The sequence below is a fragment of the Chaetodon trifascialis genome, chromosome 10 (genome assembly GCF_039877785.1).
Source record: "Chaetodon trifascialis isolate fChaTrf1 chromosome 10, fChaTrf1.hap1, whole genome shotgun sequence".
In the NCBI taxonomy this organism is placed as follows: Eukaryota; Metazoa; Chordata; class Actinopteri; order Chaetodontiformes; family Chaetodontidae; genus Chaetodon; species Chaetodon trifascialis.
The window spans coordinates 22,984,656-23,011,867 of NC_092065.1; the positions used below are offsets into that span (position 1 = coordinate 22,984,656).

At 45.5% G+C, this 27,212-nt stretch overlaps 1 protein-coding gene across 1 annotated transcript; it reads right to left on the minus strand.

Moving 5' to 3' along the window:
- Nucleotides 1–248: 248 nt before the first annotated feature.
- Nucleotides 249–26,734, minus strand: zcchc14 (zinc finger, CCHC domain containing 14). The gene is made up of 14 exons (XM_070972416.1): nt 25,460–26,734; nt 23,428–23,652; nt 16,842–17,118; nt 11,636–11,706; nt 11,391–11,462; nt 11,214–11,281; nt 10,425–10,591; nt 7,644–7,680; nt 7,036–7,561; nt 6,364–6,452; nt 3,857–3,993; nt 3,524–3,676; nt 1,187–2,416; nt 249–424 (listed from the first exon to the last, which is right to left on the minus strand). Exons 1-14 carry the CDS (start codon nt 25,952–25,954, stop codon nt 369–371), a joined length of 3,603 nt encoding a protein of 1,200 aa, XP_070828517.1. The 5' UTR covers nt 25,955–26,734; the 3' UTR covers nt 249–368.
- Between the last annotated feature and the right edge of the window lie 478 nt (nt 26,735–27,212).

The window sequence follows — 27,212 nt, forward strand, 5'->3', positions numbered from 1 at the left end:
TGACTTAAGTTTGTCTTTACGGAGAACTGACGCGGGATGAAAGCTAATCTGATGACACACAGTGTGACAGCCACTTCTCTTCTGGCCAATCTGTTTCTCTTCCATTCTCCTCTTATCTCTCTGTAAGCTGCTGCAAAAGAACTACAAAAGACACAGGTGGTCTGTGCTTTCACATCTACAGTCTTTGGACAGACTCGTCGTACCCAGAGGCCGTCCATCTATCCGTCCGTCCGTCCGTCCGTCCGTCCGTCCATCCGTCCGCTCGTCCCTTTTAAACTCTGTGGCTGCTGCCTGCCGGCTTCAGCAGGAGCATGAGGTACAGTTGTGTCGGGAGTGTGACAGTTCAGATCCACTGGCGTTTCTGCTCGTTAGTCCCCAGAGTCCTTACTGTCAGAGTGAGGAGTGTACTTCAGCCGAAATGTCCCTGTGAAGCACAGCAGAGAAATTCAGCTGCAGTGTTGAAGCTTTGAAATGCCAGAATAATACAAAGACACACAGTAGAAGGTCCTGTTTGCTTGATTAAAACATGACTACTGTTTATTCAGTTAGTTTTTTAATCTATTGCTTGTTTATTTATGGATAATTTACAGGTTGAACCACGTTCCGTGCCACAATTACAAGACACATTATTAACAATAGAGCTATGGGTGTGAAATCAGTGTTGTGCCAAAAAAAAAAACGCTGATTATTTGTAAAAATGTGTATACAGTGAAAAAGATGTCCAGCATTCATGTAAATATAGTTTTTTTTACATAAGAGATAATCTCAACGTCTACTAAAATCACAATAATGATCTTTCATTTCATAGATGGCTGCAGTCAAAACATCGGTGGCTATGATATTTATTGATCACGTGCTTTTTTTTATAATTACATAAATTATAGCACATTCTGTTGCAGTCAAACCTCCATGAGATAGATCACCATCTTTGACATGCTAGATTCTGTGTCATGTTTAATTATCAATTTATCATATCATTGAATTATATATTCTTAAGTATTAGGGTAAATAATAAAGAGGAAAAATTTGTTTTGCAAACTCAGATTTCATTTATTGCTCTTTTTAGTCTTAGTCCATTTTTGAAACGCAAATTATCAGGATATGAATTGATTAATGTTAAATCTGGAAGACTGAAAAAGTCTATCAGGAAACACCTGGAGCTCATTGGTTCTCTCCTTTTGCTCACCTTGCTGTGTTGAATCCATGGGCGGCTGTTTGCACTCCTCTGCTCTGTGCCCACTGGCACCACAGTTATAACACGACAGGCTCCCAGCTGTCCGTTTCTGACCTCCACCTCCCACAATGCCATGGGGCTGGTAGAAGGCGAAGCCCTGCTGCTGGTCATGTGGTGCAAGGCTGTGGCGGTAGAGAGGCGGTGGCACCATCATTGGGTAGGAGAAGGCTCCAGTGCCGGCGGTGCTGGACGAGGCGATCAGGGGGCTGAGATGGAGCAGAGGACCCAGTGTGAAGAGGGACGGGCCGGCCGACAATGGCTGCAGGTAGCCCGCTGCCGCGTATCCAGGCAACGCCCCGTATGCGCCGCAGTTTCCCCGACAACCGCAGGAACTGCAAACACACACGGAAGGGGTGTGACCTGAACTTTGATCCAATGAAGATGCAGAGGAGGGCGACGGGGAGGGGCTAGAGGTAGGCTGGGGCGGGTAGTAAGTGTTGCCAGGCACCGCAGCCACAGGAACACTGCTTCCAGTTGCCATGGGAACAAAGCCACCACCACTACTGGAGCTGCCAGACTGGGAGGCAGACTTTGTGGAGGGACAGGAGGAAGAGGAGGCAGAGGAGAAGGAGGACGAAGAAGAAGTAGGTGGGCAGGAGTAGTATCCAGATGGAGAGGGGGATGAAGAGGAGGAGAGGTGGAAGTGCAGGGGAGGGTGGGAGACGTGGTGGAGGCTGTTGGAGGTGGAGGTCATAGCAGAACTGGTTTCCACCATCAGACCCACAGCACCTCCCGCCAGGCTGCGGCAAACCACAGAGTCCTGGAGCGTGGATGAGCCGTCCATGTTCAGGCCGGGGAACAGGTTCTCCAGCCTCACCCCCATCCCCACATTGAGCCCCGTGCTGAAGCCGGGACCAGCTGTAGGCAGGCCCGAGCCCAGCGGCTTAGTCCGGTCCTCCGTGCACAGTGGAGGGGGCCTGGGCTTACGCGGGGAGGCCAGGATGCGTGCCGGGTTTGAGACTGGGGAGAGCAGGGTCTGGGGGTAACTGGCCTGTGGGTGGTAGGGAGGCTGCGGGAGGCCAAAGGAGCAGGATGGAGGGAGAGGAGGAGCTGGATCAGTCTGGACAGGTAGGACCTGGGCTGTGGGGCGACTGGAGCCTGTGGGGCAGCTGGAGTTCAGGATGAAGAGGCAGGAGCGGTCCTTCTCGGGACCCCCTCCTGCTGCGTCTGGACCCGGCACACCTGTGACACAAACACACACCGGTGTGTTGAAAGCTCACTTTAATGTGTGACTGAATACCAGAGAGAGGAAGGCAGAAATCAAACATATTAAAGGATACAACTTATAGACACAGTTGGTGGCATCTTAATGTGTCCATGTATACATATATTATAATGTGATAGATGTGCAGTGTTTTCTTTAAATATGTATGTCACTTTTTGAAATGAGCCACTCTTCACATCAGCATAAATTAGATCCACCACACTCCACTGATCTACAAAGAAAATACATCACTTTTAAAGCTGGTGCGCCTGTTACTCCCATTATTTCCTTCTTCCAAAACGGTGATGAAGAGCACTGGGAGCAAATGCCAGGAGTTGAGTTTTCATTAAAGCAAAATTATGGCCGGTGTGTTCACTGTATTCCAAATTAATCGGAGCACAAAAGGCCAAACTGCCTCCTAATTCATCAGTTGCTGACAAGCAATGCAGCATTTAAAGGGCTATTTTTAAAGCAGAGTCCGGTGCAGTGCTCACTCCACGTGAAACACAGCGGGGCCACATTACATCACTTCCAGAACAATGAGGACAAAAACAGCCTCACAGTTTTAGCTGAATATTCTCTGGGTCAGATAAAAACTCAGGAAGAGTCCATCAGCACGTTAGCGTGTCGTGGAGGGGTTAATCCCACCTCAGAGTAACATGAGGGAAGAGGACTTTAATTTTACCGGCTGCAGGTGAATATGGGGGAACACTGGTAGTTTCCCAGGCAGTGACACAGAGGTTTCAGAGACATAAATTTGGTGTTGTTTAAATTTCAACACAACGCATTCAGTCACTTTTTACAATGTTACCTGTTTCTGAATTGATATCATCAAAATCTTTCTTTGTTTCCACAGTAATACAGAGGAAGTTGCTTGGGTCCAACATCCGCATGTGTGTTTTAAGCTCAGGGGAAGCAGGAGCTTTCTGCTCAGCCCATGCTAATGTCACAATTTATTCTCATTATTTTGTGCATGAATAGGAATTGGGCTGATTAAGACTTGATTATTAAAGCAAAAGGCGAATAAATCTCACTATCAGAGCTGCTTTTTCAGGATTAACACTCCGTGACGATTCAAAACTTACGCCTGTGAATGTCTCTGGTCCTGTCGAAGGTGCTGTCACAGCAGAGTGGTGTTCGGGGGGAGCAGGAAGAGCTGGAGTAGCCCGAGGACGAGCTGCTGTCTGTTGAGACGGGGTGATGGTGCGACGCAGCGTCCACCTCCACTCGCAGCTCTCCTGAATACATTTCAATACACCACATCTTGGGCTGTTTTTGGACTGCCGCAGTTTGATTCTAAGTTACTTTCAGACGAACATCAAGTCAACTGATTTTGGGCCACTGGCAGCAAACATTTTTCACATCTAAACATTGTAAACTTGCAAATGAAGTCAAATGAGACGAACCAGCTGTGTTACCTGCAGTGGAGGCGGGATGTGCCGAGGGTCCCATGTGACTGGAAGGCGTCACCCTGGCAATGCCGCCGCAGGACCGCTTCTCCATCTTCATCTCTCTGCTGGGGACACACACAGCTTGATGTATGCTGTGGTTCATCCTGTTTTGTGAACATGACACATGCATTAAGTTAAAGCCTGTCCAGCTGTTGAGAAAAGTTGTAAGGCAGCCTTTGTTCTCCTATCACCACCAGGGGGAGACATTTCCCAACCAACATGTTCCTCAGCATCCCAACTGCTCTTCCCCAAACATCTGCAGATCTGTTGCCTGGGCACCGCTGCGGGAACTTTGCATTTCCTGTGTCTTGTTTAAGCATGCTCACACACAAACACACATGCTGCCTAATGGGAACCTGTTGATACTGGGGATGGAAACACCATTATCACAGATAATGAGTGCAGCTCACATGTGAGAAACCCACCAGTGCAGGTGTGTGTGCGTGTGAGTGGATGTGTTTGTGTAAGTAAGAGAGTCGTTTGTAGAGGCATTTGTTTTCACTTCCACGTTTTTGTGTTTTTGCATGTGTTCCTGTTGGTTATCTCCACATAAGTACATCTTATCTCTGTGGTCCCCCTTCAGCCAGTTAACCATTGACACTGCGTGGACCAGTGCTGCTGAATATTTACTGTGGAAATCAGCAGCTGATCAGTCTGTCTGTTAATCATTAATAGAACAAAGCATCTGTTAACTTCACCATGCACTGCCACAAAGATCTGCACTGGGAATTGCACTTCAATCATTCTACTTTTTACAGATGAGATGATAAGCATGCTCTAATGGTGCAACATACATGACAACACATACTCTGTATGTAGACTAACAGCATCACCTGCCAGTGCATCAGCGATGCTGAATTCAGCATTTGGGAATTTCGTGTCAAGATTAGCGGACAGATTTGCGAGCACAGATTTTCCCTGAGCGATTTCAGACTGATTTTGTTCACCCTCAGTTCAAAATCTGCTCTTGTGATTTTCTCCAGATGTTCTGGCAGATGGTCAGCATGTGAGAGGAATACACGCTGAGCCTCTCATGGCTCAAAAGGACACATAGATGTCAGTCAGAAAGGATGACACTTCACTTCCAGGTCAAACCCCACAACAGTTTGGTCTCTGTGGAGTTTTCATATTAGGGAAACTACTGGACCGATCAGCCTAATATTTCTTATCCACATTTATGACTCATAATGCTTTTTTATTGACGGCTCTGTTTTACAGCCTGACTACGGGCTCCTCGTTCCTCTTAAGGAGCCAGTAGGAGCCGCAAGAGATGAAAAGCTGCTTCAGTTTGTCCTCAGCAACATCTGGCAGAGATCTGGTAAGTGTGCTTTGTTTTGAACTTTGTAGTCATCAAGGGTCCATTCAGCTGTCAGCAACAGCTGAACTCTTCTTATTCATTGTTTGTTCCACTAACAGTGGCTAACAGTGGGGTTTATCCATGATGGACAGGCTCTTATTTACATTTCAATTAGACCATGATCATAGGGAATACTGTATTCTGATTGGACAGAGGCAGTGCCTCACTTTCAGATAATTTTCAATTCAATTCAATTCAATTTTATTTGTATAGCGCCAAATCACAACAGAAGTTGTCTCAGGACACTTTCCATATAGAGCTGGTACAGACCAAGCTCTTTTATCTACAAAGAAACCAACAATTCCTGTACTGGAGTCTTTTAGATCTCGGTGGTGCTTCTGTAGACCATACAACACCACTAAACAGACTGGACAAACTGGGTTGGGCTCTCCTCAGGCACAGAGTTAAAGTGGTTCATGTCAGATATTCAGAACTGTTCTGTCTCAAAGGGTAATTATGCATCTGAGGGGGCAACACGATGTGTGGGGGTTCCATGACTCAGTCCTTGGTCTTCCTTTATTTAACGTTGACATGCTTCCTTTAGGCTACATTATATAAAACAATAATGTATCATAACTACGCAGACGAAACCCAAATTTACTTTGCTCAGCCACCAAGCAAAGACAGCGAAATGCAGACAAACTAAGATAACTGAGTGAACATTAGCCCTCCTCTCGACTCTCTGTCTCTGAAAACCTAACAACCAAGTCAGAAATCTTGGTCCAATCTTGACCTCAGATTTAATCTTGAACAGTCACATCAACTCCATGACTTTCTATAACAAAGTCTGCCTTCTACCGCATTGAAACCTTTGCTAGGATCAGAGAATTTATGTGCTGTCAGGACTTAGAGAAACTAATTCAAGCTTTCATTTCAAGCAGGTTAGATTCAGCTCAATGAGAACGCTGTCCTGGTAGACACATCTCTGACCTAGACAGAGCCAAGCTTGCTGTTTCCCCCATACCAGTTTTATGCAAAGCTAAGCTAATTACCTCCTCCTCAATCTTCATACTTAGCGCACAGACAGGAAAGCGGCATTAAGTTTAACATTCCTGTTCTGAAAAACCATTAGCACATCAGCCTTTGCATTGTGACATCTGCAGCTTACTCTACTGACTTTTGCAGCTCTAGCTGAGTCTTGAGTTTCTTCTTCGCTCCTTGGGTCAGGTCGTACTTGTTCAGGTCTTCCTCTGTCAGTGCTAAAAACTGTAGGTAACACAGAGAAACAGATGTCAAACTAATAAACACGTACAGGAAAAGAACGGCTTACTCATGACCACCACTTAAAAATAATACCGATTTAAAAAATACTGATTTTGGTAGTTACTGAGCGTGCTTGTTGTTTCCTGGAAGACAGAGATATATATATATATATTTTCACTTTCTTACAAAATAAGTTATTAGTTATTAGTAGTTAGTTATTTTATTAGGCTACATCAGAGCAAACAGAAATCCATAATGATGAATATACTTCAGTAATTAAACCAATTTTCCTCTGTTTCTTTTATTGACCAAGAAGTTTTAGTTATTAGTCCCACAGGGCTGCCAACTCTCTGCTGGTGAGACTCACTTCTCACACCACACATCTATTTTCCCACACAGAGAAATGCAAACCTGTAACTGATAACAACACAAAAAGAGGACAGAGAAGAGTCAGCGGCTCTTCTGGCAGCAGCGTCTCTCCCTCTCCTCTGCGACTTTAACTTTAAAGTGCCTGTTCTTTTTAAACTGCATGAATAAATAACGCGTAAATAAACAAACTACAGGACAGAATCCAAAGCTAACCCACCTCCTCCATGGTGAGCTGCTTGAAGACGGGGTAATACTTGTGGAGCCGAAGCCTGCGGAGCCAGTCCAGGATGCCGTTCTGCTCTGGAGTGTTGGACTGAGACTGGCATGGTGCCTGTGAATGGGATCGGGATTGGGCATGGGACTGCGGGTAGGAGGGGGACTGGGAATGTGAGTGGGACGTTGGCTGGGAATGGGACAGGTGCAGGGACTGAGGCTGTGTGCTGGACTGACTGCTGGTCTGTGGATGAAGGTGGTGCTGGGAGTGCTGGGGCTGAGAGTACGAGTGCGACTGGCTGTGCTGGGGATGCGGCTGGGAGGAGGGATCGCCTCCGACAGCCATGGAGCACTGAGTGGGCAGGGCTGGCACGGGGGGAGGGAGCGAGGACAGCTTGGGCGAGTGCTGGGGAGGAGGAATGGAGGGAGCAAGAGGAGGAGGGAGGGAGGAGAGGTGAGGAGAAGGGCGAGTCAAGACAGAGCTGTGGGCGCTGACAACGGGCTGGACGCTGGCCACTCTGTACACCGCCCTGAGAAAGGAGAGACAGTCTGAGGGGGCACAAATGATGACGATGATGAAGGATGGAAGACAAAGACAGGAGAAAATCTTACCGGTTGGTTCCTTTGTACTGAAGCGTACAGCCAAGATCTGAGAGACGGAGTGAAAGCAAAAATCTCACTGAGCAAACAAAATTTCACTGATCAACTATTTTCTCCATCAAACTCAACCACCAGCCAAACTCTGTGTATTTACACTCTATTTTCTTTACCTCCAAACCCAACATGACACACAGTTACTGCAAATAAGACTGGAATTTACTACATTCTGCTACATCTAAGGACGTGATTTCACTGCTTGATGACTTCTATGAAAGACTCGTTCCAGGTGAGGAAGAACGCAGAACATTTGGTAATTATATGGGACGATGTGGCGTTTCACCACCTCTTCCAGTCACAGAGTAGTTTACAGCCCTCCCCAGGACGGTGTCACTTTTCCTTCCACCTTCCTCTCCGTTCCTCAACCCAACAGAGGAATTCTTTTCCATGTGGGGGTGGAAGGTTTATGGCGACCAGCCACATGAACAGATGTCCCGCATGGATGCAGTGAATGCTGTTACAGATATGACATCTGTTACATTGACGGTGATTTGCACGCTTAGTGATTCACATTGAAACGTAACATGTCCGCGCTCTGAGGAGTGTGTGATTGGTGTTTCACATTTTGTATCTCCGTGAGGACAGATATGATGGAATAATGTTATCTTGTCTTATCTGTATCTGTAGTATTTACAGTAGTGCACTAGGCATAATCAGTCTTATTATATTATTATCTCTGGCCTGATAAAGGCCTGCCAGGTCAAAACCATAGCATACATAGTTTTTTATCTTTTATAATTTACGATAGCGCAAAGTGCTACAGGAATTTGAAATGTCATGGTGGTTTCTGCATGACGAAGACTTGAATGAATCAGCCATAAGTACAGTCTTTGAATGTTTATTAGTGCTGTCAATCCATTAAAATATTTAATCGCGATTAATCTCATGAATGTCGTAGTTAACTCGCGATTAATTGCAAATTAATCGCACATTTTTAGCTATTCTAAATGTCCCTTGAATTATCATTTTAATGCTGTTATTAACATGGAAAAGTGGATCAGCTTGCTCTGTGCAAATGTTTTTTACTGAAAACAACAACGTGTAGTGTTATATTTCACACTAACATTCTCTCTTTGAGCAGTCATTCACATTTGAATGAATCAAATCTCACACAATTTAACACTGTCAATAAACAGGTGACAAAAAAAGAAATACTTGGTTACAAAAAAGCCCCTTCAACAACCCTTTCTAAGGGATCAAAACAGGGTGATACAAGATAAAGTTACAAAGTGCACATCATTGTAAACTAGGACTCAGGCTATAGTGCAGTTAATGGCTTAAACTTTTCTTTCTTACGTTTCCTCTGAACATAACAGCATCCATATGCCTCTGTCGAAAGCCGTCCACTGTCGCCTGGTTTTGACAAGGAGGCGGCGGAGAATTCACATTCGCCGTGTGTTTGGCCATCAAGTGGTATTTCAGACTGGATGTGCTGCGGTGATAATTCAGTTCACACCGACAATACACACAGATAACTTAAGTCTTGTCAGTCGACCCATCTGGCAACTTTTTGAAACTAAATTTTCCATTCAGAATCTTGTTCGCATCCATTCTGGGCGCTTGACATCCACACAAACCGGTAGCCTACTCTTTTACAGCTAGCAAGCAGACAAGACCAAAACGTGCGTGCGGCGTGTCTATTGTTTTGTTTCCGGTTTACAATCGGATCCTGTAGTTTTTCCTACGTTACTAGCAGTGGCCACAGCTTATAAAAAACTACAAGTTCACTAGGTCACAAAGAGCGTTAATCTTGCGATAAAAAAATAACGCGTTAATAACGCAATATTTTTGACAGCACTAATGTTTATCAATATGATGACTTACTAAGAACTTGCGAACAAGGCCAGGCAACATTCTGTTCTTGTCTGAAAGCAAAGTCTGCTGTTTTTATTGAAATAAACCCATGACCAAGAGGAACGCGTGCAGTGAGCCATGTGTTCGGCGCAATAAATGTGATGCTACAGCCTAATATTAAGCTTATGAAGAATGGACGGTGGTGTAGTGTGTTGGAGGGCAGAGCTGTGTGTGTTTGTGGAGGCAAATCAGAGCAGAGTCAGACACATTCATATTAGCCTGGTTCCCTGGGGTCTCCTGTGAGTCTCGCACATACACACACACAAACACACACCAACACAGAAACACATACAAAAAGCACAAACACACACGGCTATAAATACTCTTTGAGATGAAGTCACACTCAGAAAATCCACAACACACACACACACAACATGAGGTCACCACTCTCTATGCTTCCCAACACAAACATGCCACCCTGAATTCCCACACCAGACTAAAATAGACCTCGTCTGCTCCCTCCAACACCTCCAGAACACAAACTGAAAATCCTGCCTGCAGTCTCACCTCTTCTACTACCAACCAAGCCCGACACTCATGGCCTTGTCCTTTCCATTACCTCTTTCTTCACTTGCCTCTTTCTCTCACCTCCAGCGCCAAAACCCTGACATGATATCTTTTATCATGCATAGTCCCCCCTTGGCACGTTCACTGCCTGCATCTAAGAATAGGATCGCCTCTTTTATACCCCTGCTGCCCCCTGTAAAGACTAGTTTTACAGACTCTGCTGCCACATACTCATGATATGTGCAGTTTGATCCCATCTGATCATTTGTGCAATGCATAATTTCATATTTCTTGACAATCTTTTAACAAGAAACAAATAAAAATCCAAACTCATGAAAGGACATTGATCAATAACAAAGCAAAATAAAGACTTACTAGAGCTGGAGGTGATGGGGCAGGTGGGGGCTACAGGAGCAGTGGGAAGGGAGGGGGGCAATGGAGGGAGGGAGGCAGGACAGTTGGGTGAGAGAGGCCTGGTGGAGGTGAAGAACAGCTGGATGCTGTGGTGCTGGAGGACATGGCAGGGCAGCGCTGTCAGACACCTGGGTGCAGGCAGAGAGACAGGACAGCAGGGGGACAGACAGACAGGAGGTCAGACAGACAGCGGGAAGCCAAATGAAGTCAACTGGATTTGAGATGTTCAGAGGTTGGATGAGAATAAAGACTCCACGTCTTCATTCCTTGTCTCTGCTTTTTGAGCCAGACAACGAACAAGCAAGCTAAGTGATACTGAAGCACAGCTGCTGCTCGCCAGAGGACAGAGTTTACTAGGTACAGTAGGTTTGCTATTCTGCAAATATCACCTGCTTATAACAAGAAAGCTAAGAAGTTTGTGACCACCTGTGGTGTATGGAGCAATGTGCATGTGTACCGGGATGCACATGTACACACACAAGTGCGTGGCGATGCAACACACATTCCAGCCACGCCTCATGCCGCACTGGGTTACATGAAGGCAGTCAAGCATCAAGAAACGTTGACATGCACCGACAAAACACAGTGAGTAAAAAGACTGTAAGCAAGCAGACATAGATGTAAACAGTGCCGGATTTAAATTAATCTGTGGTAAGTGGACAAACTTATTTCCTCAAAGAGTTCAATTAAAGCTGGAGCACACCTCACCAGGATAGGACAATATTGAACAGGAATTGCTGTGGGACTAACCTGGGGTCCAGCTCTAAGGACTGAGGGAGGCATTTCTCCACTTCTTCATCAGGAAATGCTTGTGACAGCTTGGGGAGAAAAGTTCAACATCAAGACAAACACATATTAAATGAAGCGCATGGTGTCATCACGCTTCCACGCAGACGATACCAAGAGTGTTTCAGCGGTGGTCCTGACCTGGGACAGCAGCTCTGTCACCTCCTGCCGAGTTCTGACAACCGACGACACGGAACCATCCGACCAGCAGGCCTGCAGCGAGGAGTGGAAAAGAGGAAGGATGAGGAGAAGGGGAAGGTGGAGGTGATGGAGCAGAAAACCAGGTGGGAGAAGGGGGTAAAAACGTGAAGAGATGAAGAGAGGGAATTTAGGAAAATGAGCAGGAGTCAACGGCATGTGGTTTTCTGTGTTTACACTGGACCCACCTCAAACACGTATTCACTGGTGTCTTCAGACTTGTGTGTCACTCCTCTCAGCACCACCCTCTCAATCACCGCTGAAAGCAGCACAGATGGTTTCACAGGAGATTAAGCACATGTCACATGATTGAGACAGTTGTTTGAACACATCATTCACGGTTGATTAGTTTAAATGGCACAGAGGAATTTAAACTTGGTGCCTTACCTAAGCAATAAATCAAGAGGACAAAACCAGAAACTACGAGTGAAGCAGCTCAGTCCGGTCGCTGTAACTTCACCGACTGTGACGTGAAGTGTCCAGTCGCCTGCACTGTTTATGCTTCGCCTCTACTCAAAATGACTGCAGTGTACAGTGTGTGCATAATGTTTGGTGGGTTTGTGAGCATCCTCAAATCAAAGAGCAGGACTGCTTTATGGCAATGCTGGATGTTTGAATGTGAAGATTCTCAGTCATCCATAGTTATTGAAGGTGGACTGAATCACAGGTAAATGGACTTGCTTATAGAAACTTTTCGCATCTCATCAAAGTGGTTTCTTCAGTTCTAACTGGCTGGTTTGGAGACCCAGGTATTTAACCTCATTGAGAGTGTGGCTGACTGTGTGAGCAGCAGTCCTGGAGCTCCTCACCAGCCAGATGGATGAGAAGTGAAACCTTTTCAAGTTTCTACAGTCAAGTCCATTTGCCCTTGACTCAACCCTCTTTGAATTTCTACACTAATTTCGATGGTGTGCTTTGCTGGATGAGCTAAAGAAAATGACCATTATTTAACTAGACAGTCACACTGAGATTAAAACCTCTTTTACGAGTGAGTCCGACCCAAGACGGGGTCAAACAGCAGCGCCAAGCACATCATCACATCACAACAAGTACAACAAATATACATTACATCATGCAGTGCAATCAACATGGCTTGTTTTTATAGTTATCAACGGACTGAATATGAACACCTTCAAGAATAAAAGGAGGAAAAAAATCATCTCTGCGGTGGGAGAGGAGGAATACATGACTGTATCGTCTGGAAAATAAAATCACCAAAACACAAGGGCCAGGCAGAAGCTGTAAGTCAAAGACAAGCAGGCAGCCTGTAGGTAGAGAGCAGCAGCCTCAGCCACCAAAGACGACCACTGTCTGCAGCCACGGCCTGATACTCGACTTCAGACTGGCCTTTTCGCAGAAAATGTATTTTATCACAATATATAGCAACACCATAATATGAAATCACATCTACAAGGATAAATGAATTGAACCACACTGCTCACTCCTCTTCCGATCATTGACTTTTATCTCCCCTCACGTTGAAATACATGTCATGCAACAGCTTGATGTGAGCATTTCTCAAACTATAACCCAGCTTTCTCTCAGTAGCCTCAACTACCATTTACATCTTTCTATTTTCTGTTACACCTCTAGTTTCATCTATGATCGAGACGAACCAAACTAATCGGCTGTGCACACTCATGGTCCAGCAGTAACTGACTGAACTTAATGGACTTTTGTCCATTAGATGAGGCTAAACTCTTGGCAATAAGAGAAACTCTGTCCTGCTGCAGTGCCAAACCCTCCCCACAGCTGCTGCTGTACAGCTCCTTCAGGATTGTGCTCCCCACTTGGGATTCAACCTCCACAAATCTGTCCGGTCCAACCTGTAACCTGCCCACCAGCTGCCTGCAGCTATTTGCATCAAACCTAAAACACTGGTGATGTCGTTAAAGACTCTTAACCTGAGTGATCGTCCAGCCCTCAATTCTGGTGCTAAAACCTCGTTCTCCTGGTTCTGTTTCTGCAATGACATTTCTCCCCCTGACACACAAATGATCCCTCCAAAAGATGATGTATTTTGACTTTCCATTTCCATTTTTTTGCGTTAAACTTGATAAAAATGCATAGTTGCCTGAATATGCTACGTCTTACTCACACATGCTTGACGACGGTCTGCATTCACATGTGCACACACATCCTGAATGCAGGCCTCAGGTGCAGAGGCAGGTTAGGGCTGCTCCACTGCCATTTGACCCGTGCCATCAGGTACAAGGTGAGCTGAAGTGGTGGAAACGCTAAATAATGGGTGTGAGTGTGTGTGCAGAAGACCTTCAGGTATCAATTCAGTCATATTAGACTCCAAAACGCTCTATCTGAAACCACATGAAGCGTGCAGGGGCAAGCAGCAGGGGAGGGGAAGACGTGAGTGAGGGAGGAGACGAATAAAGAGGGGGATGAGGGAGTAAAGAGAGAGGAGCTGCCCTCTCTCTCTCACACACACACACACACACACACACACACACACAGACGTATCCTCAAGCTTTATGAACTCCTCGAGTGTGTGTGTGTGTGTGTGTGTGTGTGTGTGTGTGTGTGTGTGTGTGTGACATGCTGATGATGTGAACAAAAGTTTCAGTTATACGCTAATAATGCTAACACTCCATATGGATACATATCCCTCATGTTGTCTGTGTGACTTTACAGCCACGGATTAAGCGTGTGCTAAGAAACACACTGTAAAACCAACATGAGGTGTGGCTCATTCTGCCTGGCCTGAGGTAGCAAACACTATAAACACACACAGGGAAAATGGTAGGGCCTGGCACATAAACCTAATTGTGTGCGCCTGTGAGAATGTGTGTGCGCCGCTCTGCATTTGTGTTTTATGCGTTTCAACACGCTGAGTACTGCGTGTGTGCGCGTGTTTATGCTGGTGACAGCTATGTGGCACAACCACGAGGCAGTGAGATAGTTGAGTATTGTGTTACAGACAGAGGCAGGGGGCCAAGACAATAACAGACTGAAGAGGCTCGCCCCACCTAAAACCACATACTGTACACTGGCTCATTTCAAATGAATGACAGTGGGAGCTACCCGAGCTGATCAAACTGTCTTACGAAAACCAATAACTCAGTGTGAGTGTGCTGTGAGTCGCTGCTGTCCATTTTGAATATTTTAAGATATGATTTTTACTCTTTGGGTTATGATGTGCAATATCAGGGACCCTGGAACAAGCTCACGCATAGAAAAGTGCTCCCTCTCCATCGTGACTTATGAGCTCCTAGAAGTGTGTGGTGGTGTGTTTATCTGCAGAGATCTCTTATTCGTCTGTGTTTAGGATGTTTCTGGGCTGCGGGGGCGAGATCAGAACTTTCTAAGCGGCGAGGTGCCAGACCGTAAGCAGCGCACATCCAAGAGGAAGCCGTGAAAACAGCGGACACGGCGCAGGAGAAAAATGCAATTAAAGCGAGGAGAGACGCCAAGTGGACAAAGCTTGTTCGAAAATGAGAGCCAGTCTGGCGAGCGCTGAGGGAGAGGATGGGGATGAAGAGTGATATGGAGTTGTTTTGTTCTCTGTTAGACAGGTAGGTGCTAACAGTTAGCTTAGTTAGCATATTATTGTATCGGCTTCTCCATCACAAATGTAACGCTACTACAATAGTAGCTTGCAGTGTTTGTACCTGCAGGGTGCTTCTGCTGGCGTTGAGCCAAGGAGGAGGAGGAGGATGAGGAGGAGGAGGAGGAGGGGCTTTGAATTTTTGTTTGCTGACACGTTAGTATGAGGATTTAAGATTTCCCAAATCAATATATTTAAATTCTAGTGGATCGAATGACGATGTGTAATGTGAGAGGGGTTTTTCTCATGCATCCACAGATAATTATTTATATTTATATTATATATATATATTTGTTTTATTGTTGTATATTTTGTTATATATATATTCTTAGTATAAATATTTTGTTTTTTTATATTGCTTCAATATATAAAATTCTTTCTCTTTTCTTTTCTTTCTTTTTGAATTTCATTCTAATTCTATAATTCTATCTTGTATGGAGCACTGCTACAAAAACAATTTCCCCTCTGGGATCAATAAAGGAATCCTGAATCCTGAATAATTATCATCCAACTCTGCAGGTCCCTCTAGTGCTACTTAACATTCTGCCATCTTTCAGCTCACTGTTTTTGCTTTTGTGCTTTTGTGAACTGCAACAGTTTTGTTTCACTCTAATAAACCTTGTGTTGGGCTGCAGCAGGTAGCTGGAATCAGTGAAAAACTCTGCCCAGCACCAAACAGCAGGCAGACAAAGTTAGCAAACAGCTGGTAAAAAAGAGTCCAGCATTTAGCAGCTAAAGGTGTTTTTCTCAGGAGTCGGTGAAGACTAAGACAGGATAAATGGACTTGGACTTGCGCTTGACAGGCGGCCAGAAACGTGTCTCCAATTAAATGCTAATGTTACTCAGTCGCTCCTGGATGTAAATATACTCATCGTTAGCTCTAAGACCTTAATGTGGTGGGATTTGTATTAATGCGGGCCTTAGTGGCTGAAGGAAACCACAACAAAACCAAAAGAAAACTTCTCTCTGTTATCTATCCACACAGGGAGGTTTTGTCGTGCCAGGCCGATGCACAGGAGGAGAACTGACAGATTAAATGGAAAAATTCAACTGTTTATAACTCTCATTTAATATCAGAATGTAGAAATGCTGAAAAACTGAAGAAAATATTGAGACTGATCATAAAGCCTCATCACAGTGGGGACTGTCTGACAGGAGGTTTGGTGATGATTGCCTTGACAGGTCACCCTGAACCTGAAACCACATGCATCCAAAGAGATATACTACACTGCAGCTCACACATTCACAGACACAGCCGTGTTTCTATCACTTCAGAGGACATGACATTGACTTACAGTCATCTGGACTTAATCTAACTCTAACCCTAACCCAAGTCTTCACCCTAAAATTTAACGATTGAAATGATGGGGGCTTGCCTTTTGTCCCCATAACAAGGAAGGCGAGTATCCACATAGTGGGTGCAGACAGATTTATGTCCCCACAACATGAGTAATACGCACAGGCGTGCATACACACACACACACACACACACACACACACACACACACACACACACACACACACACACACACACACACACACACACACACACACACACACACACAAATCTACGCCTTAGAGCAGCATTCTTTGCACTTAGTTTTAGTGTTCAGATGTGCCAGCATGTTGCATCTTGTTCCACCGGGCTTAAGTTAGTGTACAGCGTGACGCACACACTTCATGGTGATTTGTGCGGATGGAAGGTGAGGATGAGGCCATACATGTATGCATACATACACAAACACACACACACAGAACAGTAAGTGAGACAGATTAAGACATGTTTTATGAATAGAAAATCAAGATCTTGTGCAATGACTGTCCCAGTGGCTCACCTTTTCCTGCTTTCCCTTGGTGGTTCTTGGTTGCTGCTGCTGCTGCTGCTGCATCCTGGCCTTGTGCAGCAGGTACAGGAGGAGGCTGATGAGGAGGTGGTGGTGGAGGAGGAGGGGGAGGAGGGGGAGGGGGAGGAGGAGGAGGAGGAGGAGGAGGAGGAGGAGGGGGGAGGTCTGGATGAGGAGGGCTGAGCTCTTGGCTGAGCGTTTGGTCTCGTCGTCCCATGGTGACCCCTGATGCCTGCCCTGAGACCGTGCCGGCCTCTCTGGTCTGGCTCTGGAGCGCAGGGGTGAGAGATCATTCAGCAAAAGAGAGGTTAAAACCACAGGGCAAGGGTCAGGGATAACTAGACACAGTACAGGACATCATTAACTCCTCAGCCTCAAAGTGCTGCTTGTTTGCACACTGGAGCATGTGCGGTACCAATACCACAGTGACCTCAAGGTGGTCTGTCGGTGCTGACAGACGGGTCAACTGTAAAAAGGCTAGTGAATTCTGCATCTGCTCCCTTGAGAGCACACGTCCCACACAGTTCCCCCCTCCTCTGCACCAGTTGCCTTAACAGCCTAAAATGGGCACAAAAGCACACAGAAGGCAACATTCAGTGAGCGTGGAGATGAATGCGACGCTTCGGCTCTGTGCTGTCTGAGCAAACTCAAACACTAAGCAACGCTCTCTCCGGGCTGGCGCAGTGCTAAAACAAAGTGAGGAGAAAGATCTGGCAGAGCCAAGCAAACCAATATTTAACCAGGCTCGTCCACTTATTTATAGCAGCGCGCTCAAGGAGCAGCTGTAGGGAGGAAGAGTCGACATCCAAACACACAGTTAGACCTGGAGCCAGCTTTCACTGCTGGACGAACTGCTGCTCTGATCGAAGCTGGGGCTGATGGGCTTCGCTGAAGAAGATGTCGGAACTCGGAACTTGCTCATCCTGCAAATTATAATCATTTTCTAACCATTGCATTTCCACTTTAAGATACTCCTGTTATCAAAACAATCTTCCTGTGATTAGTAGTTTAGTTTGTGCTGGATGTGCTGTCTTATAACTTCTTTGCTTGGGTGCTTTCACACCTGCACTTCAGTTCACTTTCAGTTTAAAATGAGCTCTGTATCTCAATGACTGGACTCCTCTGGCAGTTGTCATCCTCCGTCATCTGGAGCCACATAGGGAAATGATTTTCTGATGACTGACAGCAGGCCATGCAGCACTTGAATGCTTCTAATGTGTATATTTAGATTTTCTGGTGTCACACGGAGCTCACAAAGAAACAACTGATTCCAACTGTTATCAGTATTATTAAACTGCAAATCAGACGCGCGTCGCTACAAAATGCAGACAGACAACGAGTGTAGGTTTGAGGATGGATTGTTCCTTTAAGATATGTGCCCATTAATCAATATTTCTACATCAACAACAGATCAAAAGATTATGTATAATGTGAAAAGTTATAAAGCCAGCTGTACAGAGTGTTTTAGCGCCCTTCAGCTCATTGTTTTGGTTCCTTCTCACCACTCAAACCGTACTAGGACTGCCACAAATGATTACTTTAATTAACAATTATTGTCCGATTACTTCAGCTCTACACTGGACGCAACCTGTCCAGCACCACACACACAGTGACAGACAGGGTGAACAGCGTAACAGAGTATTTAGCAGCTTAAGAGCCTGACATTTTTCTCAGGAGATGGTGGAGACCAGGAGCAGAGCTAAAAGAGAGGGCATACTGGACAACAACAAATAAATGTCTACAAACTGACTTACCTTATTTGTAACAGTTTACTTTTTATGTCAGTGATGTGTTTACAGTTGGTTGTACTGCCTTCTAGTGGCCAAAAAATCAGGTTGAAGGGAAAAGAGGGGACAATAAAGGTTTGCATAATTACCAAAGATTTTCATTATCCAGTCTATTGCTCACAAATTGAAGGTTTTAAAATTTACTTTAAGCAAAACATTCACATGGCAGTCTGTACCACGACTGTCTCTCTTTAAGACAAACAGCACACTTTATATATCCCTAGAGCCCACAAGATTATGACATATTGCTTCAACTACAGGGCCAGCACTATAAACAATTTATCATGATAATGACTGCTCATATGGTACATATTACATTACAATTACATAATATGTATGATATGCCAACATAACAGGAAATTCAAAACAACTGGGCCATTCTGAGCCATACATACAGCATCTGTTTGTCATGGAAACTCAAACACAGAACGTTTAAAACCACTTGGTAGATGCAGTTTTTTTGTGTCTATCCTTGTTTAAATAAAAGGTTACTTCTTCCGCTTTAGGATTGCTGCATGTTGCACAGTCCAACAGGAAAACCCCTCAAAATGCTGATTTATAGAACTAAAAATAAAGAGATTACTTTCGAGTTGGAAGTGTGCGGCTTTATTTTTCAGAGGGGAGAGCCAACGTGCTATTGCCTGCAATCACACACACGCACAGCATGAGGCAGTAGATCTGAAAACAATTAAGTGTGCTACTGCCACATCCGCATGTTACTTATCCAACCTGCCAACTCTCTGCTCTGTCTGCAGATTGTTCGCGAAGGGAAAGAGAGTCTGACTCTGACTGTTTCACTGTAGGCACGTAAAGTAAAAACGGCACTCGTGGGAGCAACATGAATCAGTGGAAAAGATTACAAGGACGAAAACAGAAAAACAAGGAGCGTTCAAATGAAATATAGATATGAGCCAGATATCTGGACAGCATGTGAATATGAACACTGCTAGTAGCAACCATGCAGTAAAGACACTGAAAACTATAAAACACAGCACACCTCCCCCCCCTATAAAATGCAGCTTAACTTTGACGTTAATTCTGACACTGGAATTGTTTTTAATAGATACGTAACACCCCCATATAATAGGGTGATTATGCAGGTTTGCACAGGCCAGAGTATTGGATCTGCCGTTGATACCACAGCACCTCTGTCACTAGATCCCGCTGGAGAAAATCTAATTCAACTATTTTTCCTCTGGAGTGACTCGGCATCCAGCTGCTTCGTGTTAAAACAAGCTCATGCAAGTTGACTTTAAATCCTGGAGGACAAACAGACTGCAGTGGCTGCTGCAGCACTGAAGTCTGTCTTATGTGCAGTGGTGGAAAGTAACTAAGTAAACACCATTTTGAGGTGCGTGAACTCAACTTAAGTTCAAAAGGAAATATTGTACTTTTAATTCCACTATATTTGTCTTACAGCAGTATATAAGGTAGTTCAAAGTTAGCTCCACTTCAAGCTGGAGCGTTCCAATACTGGTCAGATTTTGAAGGAATCGCTCTTTTAAAAGAAGAAACAACACATTGTTCCTTCCTCTTACAAATAAAAAGTAAAATCTTGAGCATTAAAACACAGCCTTGCTCTGTGCTTTTAGCTGTTACAGCCTTACTTGGTCTGGTATGACCTGTGGATTATGGTGGCTAATGTTAGCTTATGTTAGCAAATTTTAAATAGCTTTAACTGAATAACTGACAATCGGTTACACGGACTCTGTGACTCCTCTCTGTTTATCTTTATGGTTGCACTACATTTACAACAAATATTCGATTTGTTTTCACAAAAGTAAAACAAGAATGAAATGTTTCCCGTTTGTGGTCTGATCCACATCTGTATCTGGAAATGGTGCTGATGAGAGCTGAGAGAGTGAACCAAAACAGTAAAGTTGCAGACATACAGCCAAAACAGTGAGCTAAAGCACGCTGAAACACTCCATCACTGAGAGGAACTGCACTCAAAACATTGACTGGTGCGGCTTTGCGTAAAAGTTCTACGTATTTTTTTCTAGTTTCCCATATTTTCAAGCCCCCAGACCAGTGTACCAAACACTGACAGCACTTACATGACCTGTATATGTTATGCACGCACCACAGGCTTTGAACACAACGGACGCCATGAACACGGCAATTTCATTGGCGGGTATTCAACGCAGGAAGGACTAATCCTCCCGGAGATGTTTAGAAAAGACCTTCATTGTCTTCAGCTTGTCAGCTAACATACTGACAGGTCCTATCAGAAAGAGTCGCCAGCTTGCCTTTGATTCATTGGCTAGCAACAGCCTTGGTATTGACTGACTGACACATGTACAGACGAATCACCGTTGTTTATATTGGGTTAGGTAACAATGACTGGGACAGAACAATACATTAGTGAATTTTGAAAGCTGGAATATTTTAGTGTTTTGCAAATATATGAGAGTACTTGAACTCCCAGCTTGAAACCAGGACAATCCCGGACGAACCGGGACGTCTGATCACTGTACTGTACTTTTTTCGCCGCTGATTATGTGGAAATTCAACCATGGCTCCTGCTAGACTACTTACTTCTGTTACACTCCCTCCAGCTTACTGGCGCTGTAGCGAATGTTAACCCTGCTACAGTAGAGATACACACTGTTACGGTCTTGAAAGTGAAAGCTATTGTGTCAAATATACATACATATATACATATACATCTACAGCAGATGACAGCAGGCCCGGCTAAAAGCTTCTCTACCAGATAATGAACACAACCGCTCCGGTTTACAGTGAAACCCTGTTGTTGCCTTTAGAGCGCTGAGGGAAGGAGAGAGAGCGAGCGAGAGAGACAGAGAGCGAGAGCATTTATAACTTCCTGGGGATTCACTGGAGACACACACACACATGCACACACTCTCTCTCACACACACACACACACACACACACACACACACACACACACACACACACACACACACACACACACACACACACACACACACACCACAGAGGGTTGATTTCAGCATAGAGAAATGTGCTGACCTGCACTAAGCAGGAGCCAAGGGCAACAAAACACTAAATACAAACGCTCCTCTCTGAGCTGGGTACTTTCCCTTCACTGCTCACACATGTTTGAACAGTGTGCCTGCCTGCTTCTGTGTGAGCTTAGGAGTGTGTGTTTACGTCTCTGTGAAAGAGAGGAACGAAACACCCAGCGTCTTGCCTCTTTAACTTTCTTTTCACAGCTCTCTTTATACTGCTTGCATTGATAGAGCCTCAGTTTCTTCCTCCACATTTCTCCTGATTGGTGTCTAAATAACCCGTCTTCAGCGCTCTGCAGGACGATCCCACATGTGACTGTAACAGAGGGTTAATGAAGCACTCAGTCCTCTGCATCACTGGGAAATCCCCCCCCTCTCCCTCTCCCTATGATCTCCACCTTTCCTGACAACACGGCCAGGCAAAGGGACCGCATTTGGTTGTAAACAACTCCAGTCTTTTTCTTCCTGTCCTCTTTTCTCATCAATATTTGGACATTTATGGTTGACCACTGATTGTGTTGTTAGAGAATGGCATTTGTTTTACAGGAGGAGGACTTTTCTTCACATTTCAGAGCATTTATCGCATGACGGGGTCGGCCTGCGACCACTGCACACAACCCCCAATGACTCCGTTTGGCACCTTTCATACACCTGTTCATACACACAAATATAGCTCACAGCGGGCGAGGATTCATGTATATAGTGTCTGTTTTATGTATGAAAGAGCAAACCAGAGCAAACTGAGCTGTTTCGCCCTGTCTGTTACACATTTAGAAGAAGAATTAATTACAGTATTAAACAATGGATGAGGAATACAAACACATGGAGACTACACTTTTGTCCGCACTGAAAGTTAACTGAAGGCATCTCAAGTCTCTTAAATCGCATCCATGTTTTCCTCACGTGTGTTTTCTCCTTGCGGAGGGACACAAGGAAACCATGCGAGGAGAGAAGAAAGGAGGAAATATGCCTTTAAAGAAATGAGCCTTCTTTTCCTCTGAAGCGTCGTCTGTTTCTGATGAGCAGCAGCTGATCACAGCTGGATCAGCTGTCAGTCGGCTTTAACAGCTGCGGCGACTTTTGATGAATTTGTGTCTGCACACGTTTGCACTCTGCTAATGCAAGTAAAGGCACACAGTTATCTGAACCAGAGCGGCAGAGTTTCCTTCTCCGACTGACTGAAAGACTCTCCTCATCTCCCTGACTTCCACAAAAGTTAAGGGGGGAAATAACAGATCACGAAAATGAAAATCTTTCTCGTAAATGAAGAAAGCTGTTTGTGGTCCTTTTGTCGTTCAGACTTACAACAGATTCATAATTAGATGGTGAATCAGAAAACAAATGAAATATAAAATGTGGGCGTGACGCATCTCTGCCTTCACTCTGGTATTAAACTGCATGTCGTATCAGATCAGTCTGATCAGCAGCATCGTGCAGCCAATAACTGAGAAGGGGACGTGTCAGCTGGTAAAAGACTTCTATGAAAGCTGCTCTCCTGTATCCTCCCTCATGGCTCCTCAGAGATCCCTCCTCATTCCTCAGAGCAGAAATAAGAGCTCTGACACGACTTTCATTTCAAGTGACGATCGAGGAGCGAGGAAATGCCAAATAAGAGACCTGAGATGTAACTTTTAGCCAGTTAACCAACGCAAGATAATATTGATAACATAGAATAAAACTACCAGAAGCACAGATGACATATAAATTCAAATATGTGTTATTTCTGGAAGAATTCTCTTGTTAAAGGCGCATGAACACTAACGCAGCCCGCTGAAGTGTGGCTGCGTGGCGGCCTACCTTGTGCCAGCAGGTGCAGTGTGTGTGGCAGGGCTGGCAGGCAGACAGAGGCAGGTAGGCAGCGCTGGCATCAGGCAGGGAGCAGGCAGCTGGAGACAACGGGGCCAGAGGCAGGGACACGGTCTGATGATGATAGTGGTGGTGCGGCTGAGCGTAACAGACGGCGGCTCGATCCCCGCCGGGGCCGCCTGCTTGAGCCTCTCCTCCTCCTCCTCCACTGCTCACCTACAACGAGGGCAGTAAGACGGCAAAATCAGAAACACAGCCAGAGTGAGCCGGAACAGCTGTGTTATCCCCTTTTCTGCTTATCTCTAGTCATTTTTATCACAGGAGACAAAACGGTCTTTTGCTGTCTTGTGCAGCGTAGTGACGAGTGACAGGAGCATGGATTTCAAAGGTTGCAACTTAATCTTAAAAGACGTGAAATGATGACACGATGTAGCCTGCGCTGTATCACTAGAAGAGAGAGCAAAGATCAAGCAAAAGCACCAGAAAACATTTCTGAAAATGCCTCAGCTGAAAGAGGAAAGTATAGACGAAAGCACTTAGGTCAGCATGTGCTGTTTGCTTTCAATGAGCTCAACAAATACACTATAATATCATATAAATACACACTACAATATCAAAGTGGTATGTTTTGATCTGTTTAATGGGACCCAGGGTCTCCAAGACAAATGCAAGACAAGGGTTAAATGTTAGACATGAATTATGTCGTGGATGTAACCTGTTTGTTTGGGTTGTTTCACAGCTGATATTTCCTTATGACAAATTAAAAGCTGCAGCTGTGGGAGCCATCAAACTACGACTGGTGACAGGTGTCATGCCAAAAATGCAATTAATCAGAGAGGCCATCAAGATTCATCAGTAAATGAAAGGTGATTGGTTTAAAAAAGACATCAATCATTCTTTTAGCTAAGTCAACAAACAAGAACATCTTTGTGATCTAACCTCAACTGTGGTCAACGTCGTAAACTCCTGCTCGTTGTCAGCTTTCACCTTCAAGCTTCTGCTTTGTTCACCACTGAATAACACATGACTGAGGCAGCCTGTCATTGGCTGTGTCTCACCTGTAATTTTGGCGTACAGGTAACATCAGTGTGCTGTACTTATCTGTAACATATGGCCTCCAGCAGGTCTTGGAAAAGCCTGAAATTAGTTTGAATTTCACCTGCTGTGATGACTTTTCCTTTCCTCTGAGCAGGTGAAGAGCTCACCTGTGGCCTGCGGGCCTGATGGGTGGGCTAAGAACCTACAGCGCTCTGGATTTACGGGATCCTGTTATTCTGAAGGAGGCACCTTGTCAGAGAGTTGTGAATTCACCGCAGAGCACCAGCCTGAAGCGTGTTCACCGTGCAGTCTCAGCAGCCTCACGAGCTCTTTCATGTAGCTCTCTGCTCAGATAGTGGTTTACCACATGCTCTCAGTCAGCCGCTGAGTAGAAATTTGACTTGTTATTGTTCCGTTTTATACCATTCACACTTCTAAGACTGCAGTGGAGCTGCTCTCACTTCCTCTGATGGAGAACCTGCATTAGCACACACTTCACTACATTAAACTTTTATCACCTGACACAGGTGGGCTTAGACTTTAGACGATTTAAGACAAGTTAAATGGCATTTATGTAAAACAATCACTGTGTCCGCTCATCTAAATGTTGAGAAAGTGGCATTTGAAAGAAGAAATTAGAAATCACAGTACGTAAGGCTGCTGAGGCGTGTACTGTGGCCTCGGACTTTGTAAGAAATAACTCCTGAATGTGGTTTTTCAAAAGTTTCTTGGCCTCACTGTCAACAGACAGTATTGTCCTCCCTTTGTTCTACTAGTATAGATAACATGAGTTTATTGGAGAATGTAATTAGTACAAGTAAAAGTATTTCACACACAAGCACATTTCACTTGTAAAAACGTGGCTTTGTGTCAGAATGCGCGTTAAATCATGGTACTGTGTGCCTGAATGCGGCAGCTGCGGCCCTGCTGCTCACTCCTGGTCACCCTGTGAAGGTCAGCTGGGTCCTTGGAGCATCCCTCTCACCTGCAGGATGTCCTGGATCTGGCCGAGCTGCTGCCTCAGCACCTGCTTCTGGTGGAAGCTGAAGGCCGGGTGGTGAGAGGCCATGGTGAACAGTAAGAGGAACTGCTCCTCGGTCCTCCCGTCGTTCAGCGCCAGGCCGTAGTTATTGATCACCGTGTCGATGTGCGTCAGGGTCCGGTACAGGACCCCTGCCGCCTCCCTGTTGTCCGAGCCGAGCAGGGCGAGGGACACCAGCAGTTTGCTGCGCACCACCTCGTCTGTGATGTTGGTGAGGCCCGACAGGTCGGCGGGGTTGTTGGCCTTGATCTCCGCATCCCGGAGGGAGTGGTAGTCCTTGCGGGCCAAGTCCTCCAGGCAGGAGCCGAGGAAGCGCAGCTCGATGGGGACGCAGAGGTCCAGAAGGCCGCACAGGAACTCGGCTCTCTGTGCTGAGGTGAGGGAGGAGAACCAGCGGTACACCCCCTCCCTTTGGACACAGCTCCGGCTCTCCACCATCTTGACACATCCACTCAAACTGAACTTGAACTGTTATTGTTTATACGATAAGTTTAAGTAGCTGTTTTGGACAGTAACTGAACTAAAATGTCAGACTTTCACCTCAGAGGAAACTTCACAACAAGGGGAGCGCGTCTTTGTATGCGTGCGTAATTGCGCAGGCGCGCGTGAGCAGCTCTACTCTCCAGTGGCCATAAAATCACGGCTAATTAGTGAAGTTGAGCTGAAGTCAGTGACTGACGCTGTCTGTAACTTCACACTATCTGTGTTAGCGGCCACAGCAGCAAGATGAAAGAAACAACAGTCGTTTCCTTTGTTGGCGGAGCAGCAGGCCTTTCCCGACCATAATCTCACCAAGTCGCCTCATGTGAAACCACAGTGGTCTGTCTGTGCTCAGCACGCAGCATGGCAGCCGGGAGTCCCACCGCTGTGTCCCTCCCCGCCGGTCGGACCGTTGCCCCCAGACGGGACAGACACAGCTCTTGCAGAATGGCAGCGAGGATCAAAACACACCACCCCATTCAAGGAGACGTTCAACCATACAGAGACTTTTTGATCCGAGCCGCCCCGCTGTCCCGTCCTGCACAGCCTTCCTGTAGAGCTGCTCCTCCGTCCGCATGGTTTTCAACAACTTCTGCGAGGAGCCGCCGGCTGAAGCCCAGCGACAAAGTCCGAACCGGTAGCCAGACTGTGCTGGGGCTGAAGTTTAAGAGCAAAACTAGTGTGGCCCGTGGTTGCTGCCACTGGAAATACCATTATAACATTTCCGAGACATTACCTCATCGGACGCCGCTGTGGAAAAATAAACCCTCACAGATACTAGAGGTCTCGCTCGGTGTCCATGAATGCAAAATATAAAGGTACCCTTCCTGCATTCTGCCATGAGTCTCGAAATCCAGAGAAAACACTGCAAAAAACAGCTGTGTATAACATTATCCCAACTCTGGCAGCAAGACCAGCCCACTGTACAGAAATGTCTCCTCCGATTGGCTGCCAGCCCCGTCTGTATTCGAGGCCTCTGTCGTGATTGGTTCAGAGCGATATCCGCTGCCCTGCTATTTCACATCTTTCTCTCATGCGCTCATACATATCTCTGCACAGTTACTGGAGTTTTAAAGTGCCAGTTACACTTTCAACGGATATATAATCTATTTAGTATCACAGTCTCTCTATTAAGATTGTTTGTCTGTACATCTCCTACAACGAATGTAGCTCGTACGTTTGACAGCGTTACTTTTTGAGTTTTAGAAGTAAGCCA

Excerpts from the sequence above, each read along its gene's own strand:
- zcchc14 (XM_070972416.1), bottom strand. The coding sequence starts at position 25,954 with ATGGTGGAGAGCCGGAGCTGTGTCCAAAGGGAGGGGGTGTACCGCTGG. Across the intron at positions 11,707-16,841 it reads CCAAGGGAAAGCAGGAAAAG|CGGTGATTGAGAGGGTGGTG; the intron begins GTGAGCCACTGG and ends TGCTGCTTTCAG. Across the intron at positions 10,592-11,213 it reads TCCTTAGAGCTGGACCCCAG|GTGTCTGACAGCGCTGCCCT; the intron begins GTTAGTCCCACA and ends GCCTGCACCCAG.